The following is a 9,619-nucleotide window of genomic DNA, read 5'->3' as shown; positions in this document are numbered from 1 at the left end:
CTCAGTCATAGACATAGACATTAGAGATAGACATTACCTTGTCGTCCTGTGTATCTTATATGTGTATTTGTGTCTTGTATTTGAATATGAGTGACCCCAGAAAGAATAGTGGTTGCTTTGACAAGCTAACGGGGATCAAATGAAAACAAATTAAAGAAACCTTGCTGTAGGGGGCCATGATGGAATGTGCCCATCACTAGGGTTGTGGGTGTGTTCTTCTGACTATCATGCCAACAGGCCTGGCCCTTTGGTGTAGTGGTCAGAGCCCCAGTTTGGTACCCTGGGCCCTGAAGGCTGGCTCTTTGGTGTAGCAGAGAGTCCCAGTATGGTACACCAGAAGTTCCAGTCCCGGCAGGGCCAATGTACTCCACTTAACTACAGGGGCACAGTGACTCACTGGGCTAAGGTGTTGTTGATTCTGACCCTCTGTCTCTCTCCCCCTTCTTTTCTGTCATACTCTGTCACTGTCCTGTCCGAGTAAAGGCATGAAAAAGAAAAAAAAGACACATTACCTTGTTACTGAGGTCAGGAAAGAGCTTGCTCTGATACGGGAAGGAAGGGTCATCCACGATGTGCCAGTGGAACACATTCAGCTTGGTGTATGACATGGCATCCTGCCAGAAGTAATGTATTCATTTTACATTACATAACATAACATAACATTACATTACATTTAGCAGACACCTTTGACCTAAGCGACTTACAAGGAGAAAATTCAAGCAAGTACAGAGAGTAGGGGGTCAGCACAGGAAAGTACAGCAGTATACAAGTAATCAGTAGCTAAATTTAGATAATAAACAAAGACATCTAGGTGCAGTGTACAATTGCAACACTGACAGCATTGTCCAACACATGGTAAAAGAAGACGTAGCATAAAATAACAAGACACCTAAAAAGTGTTAAAAATACATGTTATAACAACATGTGTTAAAGTTCATGGCAAACCTGTTATGTGCAGTATGCCCAATGCAAAGGCAGTCCTACATTACTGGTACTAATATCTTGCCTGATTGGCAAAGGTGATAGATTACTGCTACTGCATAACTCTGTTATTACCCCACCATATGGAATGACATTCAGTTATTATCAATGATCTTCATGTATTCTCAACCACCCTGTGATGCATCTGCTGAGCATGGTGAGAACTGGAGACAAAGGTGTTGGATTTTCACATTCCAGGTGAATACAATGCATATGTGATAAAAGACTGTTGATGATGTGTGCTTCGCAAGAGGCTATTACCAGAGTCTCCATAATGGCGTATAGCGGTAGGTAGTGTCGAGAGGTATCCAATAGCAGTCCACGAAATGGAAATCTGGGAAAGTCCTCAATCTCAGTTTTGTTGATGTAATGCTGAGAAAAACAGACATACCAACACGCACAACGAAGGTCAGGAAGACATACATACTTGTCATGTTATTACTATGAAGCTCACAAGACTTTAGCTACTATGAGCCATACTTACAACTCCATAATCGTCTTGGTAGACTAACTGACTGAGGGACTCCAAACCTGAGAACAACATTTCAATACATTTAGATTAATTGAGCAAATAAAATCGTAGACATTATGCATTAGGACATTTATGCATTTGGACACCTTGATTTCCCTCAGGATTAATAAATGGTACTCTACTCTTCTACTCGATAGAAGTATAACCTACTAGTATAACCTACTAGTATAACCTTTTAAATATTTTAAATATTGCCGTGCAATAAGTACAACAGTCAGTCTAACATAAGGGGATTGTTATTTATACCGTGGTGAGTGTCCATACCTCTCAATGCTCCCCACACCATCTCTGCGCGCACAGTCGCCACCCCAGATGACACACTCAGCCTGTCTGAAACACAAACCAGTCCACCAAGGTCAGATACGACAGCCTCTTCATCCGCCACAGCCCTCACAGTGCCAGAGACAAAGTGGACGGCACCCTTTTCTCTTAATAATCTCAAGTGGTTAAGAACAGGTGGGTATACTAAGAAGCGGGTTCAAGAGTAAATCAGGTTAAGTTCAGAGGTCAATCATCCAATAGAAGAGCCGGAAGGCCTCATTTTCTTAAAAAAATAAGGACTCCTGACTCTTCTGTAAGGCAAAGCCAGACAAGGTAAGTGCAGTTGCAGTAGGCTACTCACAGCTTTCCTTCGAGCTCTCGCTGGGGTAGCCATCACAGTTGCCCTCAGAAACTCCCACTTGGACTGTAAATGGCTTTGCCAAGGGCCCAAAATGCACACCTGAAAACCATAGAACTTCTTTATTACAGTACTTGTAGGCTAATGAATTACCATTGTCATACTTTGCTGCAGTTGCTGCTTATTGTACTGCTGACTACAGGAAACCACATTGGACTGTTGTGTTCATAAATGTGTAATGACACAAATTGCATACAAGATTATATGGTAGGCTAATGCCAATGTGCATTAGCTGCTGAACACCCTTATCCAGATACATCTTCATGCAAATACTGAGGTCCTGAAAGGACTTTTCTCTCGGTAAAACAATATTTGAGAATGGCATGGTCTTTGAACTATTCGGTACAGTTTTGTATAATGAATGATTCTCATCAGCCTCTATACCCAATCCTTCAAGGACGTTCAAAAAGTTCAAAGGCCAAGAGCAGTTCTGTGCAGTTATCCGAAATTCCATGGAGCTCTAGATGGTTCACAAAACCTACCTGGTTGTCTGAGCTCATCTGGGAAGATTAGCTTGAAGTACCTCTTGAAGGCTGAGTCTAGAACTGAGCAGCCAGACTGAGCGACCGAGCCAGGTGTGTACTGGAAAGTGAAAGCCTGAGGTGAGATAGGGTAGCGCTCAACGAAACTGCTCATCTTCTGAGGCATTGGCCATACCCCGTTGACGGACACCGCTTTAACAGCTACAACAAAAAATAACCAAATGTGCGGCTTACTAAGCATAGGCACTGTCGGTCTGTGAAAACAGAAACGACACATTATTTCATGGGATGTGTGTGCGCGCTCTTGGACGTGCGCTCCTGGACATGAAGAGTGCGGAAATATAGTGAGAAATGTGGTCATGTGACACACAATAGCCGAACAGTACACGTGACTGGGGTAAACATCAAAGGATGGCAGTGAATAGTCGAAAACAGCTTCTATCAAAAAGAGCTTGTCAGAGCATCCTACCAATTTAGGATTGTATAAGCTCCCAATGTATGTCTTTGAAGTCTCTGAAGATATGCATGACAAACGTTATTTTGCTGGCTATGACATTACATTATACCAGAATGGAATCGACACAGGGAAAGTAGCAAAAAACAAACAAACACATAACACGTCCACTAAATGTGATTGTGGTAGAGGTTTTAGAAAGGGAGAGTTACAAAAGCCAAACATGAAAATGCTGTAGCCTAGGTCTAAGATTTTACTATTTTCGCGTTCATATCAATTAATATATAATTCATTCGATGTTCTGTTCATTAACTTTTTTTTTTAACCCAGGTACAACCACAGCCCTTACAACAATAACCATGCGCAAGGATGTGTTTTCAATCTACTCTATTTAAACTCCGCTCATGGCATTGGCTGAACTACATTTTCACTCATGTGACGTAGAAGGGCCGTCAGTTCATGACGCTGCGTCTCTTTGTTGGCTCAGCAGCAGCGACGCTTGTGTTGTTATTTTCTCCGCAGCTGAAAATCTGTACTACTGGCCACTCAGCGAAACACTTTTCCTGTTTTGTTTTGTTTTGGTACCTCATTATATCGTGGTGTAACGTACCAAAACTCCTTTGTAACTCGGCTTGTCATAATCGGAAGTTAACCTAGTAATGGACTCGGACGAGGGTTATAACTGCTATGAATATGACGACGACGAGGAATGTAGCGAGGATAGCGCTGAAGAGGAGCCTGAAGACGACAACCTGGAACTGGGGGAGGTTGAGTTGGTCGATCCAGTTGTGGCCGGTGGCGAGCGAGATGAGTGTGGGGAAACAGGGGGAAGCGGCCTCGGGCCTGGTCAAGATGAAGAGGACTACCGTTTCGAAGTACTCACAGCTGAACAGATTCTTCAACATATGGTGGAGTGTATCAGGGAGGTCAATGAGGTCATACAGGTAAGTGGGTATTAGATGTACAAGTTGTTTGTGTTGCTTTGGACGCAAGAAAGTTGTGGAGCCTTGCATTTGAAATGAATTGCAAAGTGTTTTTTTTTTTTGCCTCTGGTGGCTAAGTGAGGAATTTGTAAAATGGGGTCAGCCCTTGTTCACTTATGCTAGCATTACATTTTAGCTAGCTAGTCAAGAAACAAGAGAAGTTATCCAGGTTTTTTAGTCTTGTGGGTTGAATCTTTCAAACATGTCATCGAACTAGCAGGCAAGATTACTGTCGTTTCCTTGCTAAAGCAGTGACCAGCTATGCGCATAACTGGGCCACTGGTAGCTACCTGCCAAACTTCTTAGTGCTAGCAGGCGCTCGTAAGTTGGTCTACTAAAATAGGGCTGGAGAAACAGAGCGTTGGACTCGCACATAAATAGCTCTACCCAAATTGTTAGCAAAACTTAAAAATATTGATGGCGATTGTTAGCATGCCATTCCATCCGTTTGCCTGGCAACCCGAGTAGCTTGCTAGCAAGTTAGCGATATTTTACAACCGATTCCCAGGTTGACGCTCCCATCTCAGGACGCTCCCATTTCATCTCGCTCCCACTAGCCAGACTATCGGTACCACCGCCATATGACGGAGCCAGTTATCTTGTTGATGTTAGTTTTTTGTTTCTAACCCTAACCTTAACCCTAACCCTAAACCTAACCCTAAACCTAACCCTAACCCTAACCCTAAACCTAACCCTAAATTGCTTGTATGTGGCAGTATATGATAATACGTGAAATATAATCGGGTGGGACCGCACGTCCGGGAGTGATAGAAACACCTGGGACCGCACGTCCGGGACCGCACGTCCGGGAGCGAACTCAGTTGGGAGTATCAATCCCCTTACCTTACAACCGTACACAACCCTAGACAAGACGTCCTTAGTGCTGGACAATAATGGAGACATACATGTCCAGCACAGCGTTGCACCTAATCTTATCTTGTAACAAGCCAAACAAACTATGTCTATACGATGTTGTTTTACCGCTGTACTTTCACTGAAGTGAAATGCTTAGGGGGGATTGTTCATGACGTTATGATTAGCAAAGTGATGGATAACCTAGCTGCCTGCTCTGTCTTTCCAACAATATGGCGGAACTAAAACCTCATAGGCTAATGGCAGTTTGCGCTATTTTTAACTGACAAATAATTCAAAATGTGTTGTCTGAGGCCAGTCTAGATTGTATTAATCAACAATATATTTATTTACAAAACGTCAGAACTTTTAATCATTCAACTGACAGTGTTGACACACCAATTGGTAGGTAAACTACCGTAATGATCGGACTAGGTTTACCAGCTAGCCTAGGGTATTCCATCTGGAATATTTTGATTTAGATATTTTGTTGCAGAACCGCGACTCAGTGACAACCCTGACGAAAACGTGCTGCATTCCCCAGTAACTTGACCTGCTTCTTTTGTCTTGGTGTAGACAGACACACTTTATATTAAATGATACACCGGCAGTGACCTCTCTTCACCCCTCGTTATGTTCATTTACAAAGTAATCATGATTAGTCCCATCACCTCTGCCAAACATTTTGGTTCATAGAACTACATATTCTGGCTGAATCTTGTACTGTTGCTTACCCACACATATCACTGTCTGGGTCACTGTACTGCCTGGCCATCTTTACTGAAGAGGAAGTGACTCATTAAGACCATCTACTTGGCAGGCAACCCCATACTTTCAATCATCTTTACCGCGCTGGTAAGCAAAGCTCTGTAAGAGAAGAAAGCGATTACTGTTGTAAAAGTGGTGTCTGCTGTGGTGGTACAGAGGATTGACTGTGTCATTTTCTTATTCATTCAGACCAGAAATTCGTAATAGGAGTTGCTTAAGCTACTTGCCTTACAAAAAAACCCACATCTGTCTTACAAAGCCATGTTCTTTCTACTGCAGTCACCATAAGATGACGTTACATTTAACTCAGACCAGACCTGCAATGACGGGGCTATTTATTTCCATCTTCTTTACAGTGAGGCTTTGTCAGATAGCCTGAGAGCACAATTCATTTTAGTATGACTCATTAACTGCAACAATGCCAGGTAGGCGTAGCTTTGAATACTGGTCTTTTAAACAGAAACTAAATCACAATAATCCGATTCAAACATTACGGAGTACCGCAGGTTTTGTCTCTTATTATACACACACACACACACACACACACACACACACACACACACACACACACACACACACACACACACACACACACACACACACACACACACACACACACACACGGGAATGGCAAGTCATCCAGCCTTCAGGACTGGAGTTGGGTCATGGCTTCCTCTTCCATCCATTGTTGATGCTGTGTGGGTGTCTTGATGTGTGTGTCCGATGCTTTTCCCTGCTGAATGGGCCAGGTGGAAGCAGCTGTTTCAGGCAGGCCTGTCTTGAGATGTCTAGTCTGGCGACTAGTGTGTGTGTGTGTGTGTGTGTGTGTGTGTGTGTGTGTGTGTGTGTGTGTGTGTGTGTGTGTGTGTGCGCGTGCGTGTGTGTGTGTGTGTGTGTGTGTGTGTGTGTGTGTGTGTGTGTGTGTGTGTGTGCGCGTGCGTGTGCGTGCGTGCGTGTGTGTGTGTGGTGGTGGTGGGGGGGTTGCTGCCTATCTAGACTGCTATACGCCTGTGCCTTGTGCTGCTCACACACCTTAACCTCTAGGCTACATCCATTGGCAATGAAAGCTATGGATGAAATGCTGAAATCAAAAGAATTTTGATTTCATTTGGTGTAGAAAGGTATCTTTTTTTTATTTATTTTAACAAAAGCAGCTATGACAGCCTTTGGCAATGGACAGTCATAAAACACCTCATTGAGACCTGTCTGCTGTGTAGAATTAGGGTTCAAAACTCAGAATGCTGAGTGCAGAGCACTGCTGCACCAAAGTTCGATTCCATTGTTTTTTTTTGTGTGGTCTTTTTAGACTTAATTATGGACAGGACAGCATGAGAGGTAGACAGGAACCAAATGGGGAGAGAGACGGGGAGGGGTCGGCAAAGGACCCGGGTCGGGAATCGAACCCGGGTCAGTCGAATGGCAGGCGAGTCTCTCGATTCCATTGTTTTCAATACAGTGTTGCCCCGGCTGCCTTTTCTTCATAATAAGTTTTATTTTTTTGATGGGGCCTAGCCTAACCCACCCAGATGTTATTGTTGCACCAGATTTTTTTTCTCCCTCTGCTTAAGTTCTCACCAGAATTACTGTATCATTCCCAACGGCCCATCTGTGATTTGCGCACGTGTCACTAAATCTCAAACTAAAGTAATTCAGTCTTCTATCTACTCAACAACTGAACTGAACTGAAGCAGAACAGGGGTTGGAAAGCAAGTGTACATTGTGAAGACCTGGCTCTTAGATTTAATGGTCTGACTGACTGATCAGTTTTTGCAGACACAATGTCAGCAATATCAGCAACTGATCAAAAGCCAGAGTTGAAGAAGTACAAAAACCCAGCCCCCCACCCCTCTTTTTTTGAGGATAAGAACTCAACGCGCCCTGTATTATTTCACCAAGTGTTGTGACAAGTCTTGATTTGATTAGCAGGTTTGAGTAGCAGTCTTGGAGATTTTGCGATGTAGGTGGCTGGGGTGGTTAAGCTTGCATCACACTTGCAATACACTTTTATTCAAATTGCGTTGTAACAGGATGTCAACAAGCTAATGAACAAGCACTGCAACGCTATGGAAAGGCAAAGCAGAGTTTGTTCAGGCCAGGGCACAAGCTGCTGTCAGTAACTTAATTGGAAGTTAGGTTAGTCGGAAGCTCTCAGAAAAGGGAAGACTTTACTCTGGGATGACCCTGCTCTGGTCTCGTTGCAGCTGGTACCTTCTTCCACCAGTGGAGAACAGTCTAGACTGAGGTTGCCTTGTTGGGTGACGTGACATGCCGTGCCGTCCCCTGCTGTGCTGTGCCGTGGCAAGACAGTGCAGCTTATTCACTCCCAGTGCCATCCTTGCGTTGAGTGTTTTTTTGTGGAACAGGACTGTGCTGCTAAGGTGTATAATGGCACACTCCATTGTTGAAGAAGTACATTGGAAGAAGTACATTCACTATGTACTCCGGTGTCTGTTGTGTGTGCACTGCCTGGCCTCAGATGAGGGTGATCTCGCTCTCTCGCGCGCTCTCTCTCTCGCTCTCTCGCGCTCTCTCTCTCTCTCTCTCTCTCTCTCTCTCTCTCTCTCTGTCTCTCTGTATCCCCCATATATCTTCATAAATAGCACTATGTGTGGGCACCCTATATACAAACCCCAACTCCGGTGAAGTTGGGACGTTTGGTAAACAGTGAATAAAATCAAAATGCTATCATTTTCAAAACATTAAATCTATTCATTAGATGGAGAATAGTGAAAAGACAACATATTAAGTGTTAAAACCGAGAAAAAATATTCTTTTGGGGGACATATGTACTCATTTCTAATTTGATAAATCCAACACGTCTCAAATAAGTTGGGACGGGGATCAGTGAAATTTAGTAAACATCCAAATAAGATAAAACAACAAAGAAGAACATTTCAAAATTAATTGTACTGACGGACAATATAGGTGTCCAGGTATAAGATCATCACAGAGAGGCTGAGTCACTCAGAATTAAAGATGCAAAGGGAATAATTACCATAGTTATTACATACATTTTTGAATTCCCTTTGATTTACCACGATTGAGTGTATATAAGACATATTTTTGTTACTAAAATCATTGTATAGGTTCATGACATCATGAAATATATATTGGCTGTAGTCTCACTCTAATTCCTGGAGTGCTAGAGCTATTGAAAATTGACCATATTAAGAATGCTTAATGCATGCAAATGATACAGGGGTGTAACATTCTCCTAAGCACCTGAGCTCACTTGAAATAAACCCAGAAGACATGGGAAACTGTCCTTTGCTTACAGAAGTCAGCAGAAGTTGTAGAAGTCCATTCTTTTTGACAATAATAGAGCATTGCACATCCTGTGCTACAGTGAAAATGGACCATCCAACTTGTGTTAGTGCTAACTTCAAAAGTCAGCCTCCATGATGGCACGCGGGTGCAGTAGTGCATTGGTTAAGATGTTCTCACTCATCTGTAGAGTTAAATACAGTGCTGAATGGTATGAATGGGTTTTAAACAGCATGGAAAGCCACTCATGCATTATATTTTGAAGGCAGATCTTCGATTACTGCCACATAGTAAGGTCAAATTGCATTCTCTACTATGTTTTAACAGTTTGGCTCCATCATAAGGACCAGCAGGTGATAAAATGGTGGGCTTTTGGTCAGGACCTGTCACACTGTAAGCACTACAGAAAGGAAAACATTGCAAAACATGACAAGGAATACACCCACCATTTAAGCTGGTGAAATCATGTCCAAGATAGGAATTAACACTGTTTTTTATATAAAATCATCTCATCGGTTAATGTATTTAACTGTTAAGTGTTGTCTTTTGTTTTGTTTTTAGTCTTCCTCGACATTTGCTGCCATTTATCGTCCCCGTCCCAACTCTTTTGAGACGTGTTGGATT

General features: G+C 42.9%; 2 protein-coding genes across 6 annotated transcripts in view; one reads left to right on the top strand and one right to left on the bottom strand.

The window, feature by feature from the left end:
• Positions 1–9,619, bottom strand: part of hexa (hexosaminidase A (alpha polypeptide)) — a 31,096-nt gene that overhangs the window by 13,151 nt on the left and 8,326 nt on the right. For 2 of the 4 annotated variants that reach the window (XR_010034628.1, XM_063197381.1), the window contains exons 1-6: positions 2,675–2,994; positions 2,136–2,234; positions 1,778–1,843; positions 1,466–1,512; positions 1,243–1,353; positions 513–614 (exon numbers count right to left, since the gene is read on the bottom strand). Coding sequence is in view for 3 of the 4 variants with exons in the window: in XM_063197381.1 (XP_063053451.1) it covers positions 513–614; positions 1,243–1,353; positions 1,466–1,512; positions 1,778–1,843; positions 2,136–2,234; positions 2,675–2,951 (702 nt within the window). In the remaining variant the exon portion in view is untranslated. Of the gene's footprint in view, positions 1–512; positions 615–1,242; positions 1,354–1,465; positions 1,513–1,777; positions 1,844–2,135; positions 2,235–2,674; positions 2,995–9,619 lie in introns of those variants that run through there. The other 2 variants (XM_063197383.1, XM_063197382.1) reach the window with 2 other exon arrangements.
• arih1 (ariadne ubiquitin-conjugating enzyme E2 binding protein homolog 1 (Drosophila)) overlaps positions 3,581–9,619 on the top strand; it is a 40,965-nt gene continuing 34,926 nt past the window's right edge. For both annotated transcript variants that reach the window (XM_063197385.1, XM_063197384.1), the window contains exon 1: positions 3,581–4,072. In XM_063197385.1, the coding sequence (XP_063053455.1) occupies positions 3,788–4,072 (285 nt within the window). In that variant the 5' untranslated portion in view covers positions 3,581–3,787. The remainder of the gene's footprint in view (positions 4,073–9,619) is intronic.

Source organism: Engraulis encrasicolus, chromosome 4, assembly GCF_034702125.1.
Source record: "Engraulis encrasicolus isolate BLACKSEA-1 chromosome 4, IST_EnEncr_1.0, whole genome shotgun sequence".
Classification (NCBI taxonomy): Eukaryota; Metazoa; Chordata; class Actinopteri; order Clupeiformes; family Engraulidae; genus Engraulis; species Engraulis encrasicolus.
The sequence above is the reverse complement of the archived record's forward strand: the minus strand, read 5'-3'. Positions and strand labels throughout refer to the sequence as shown.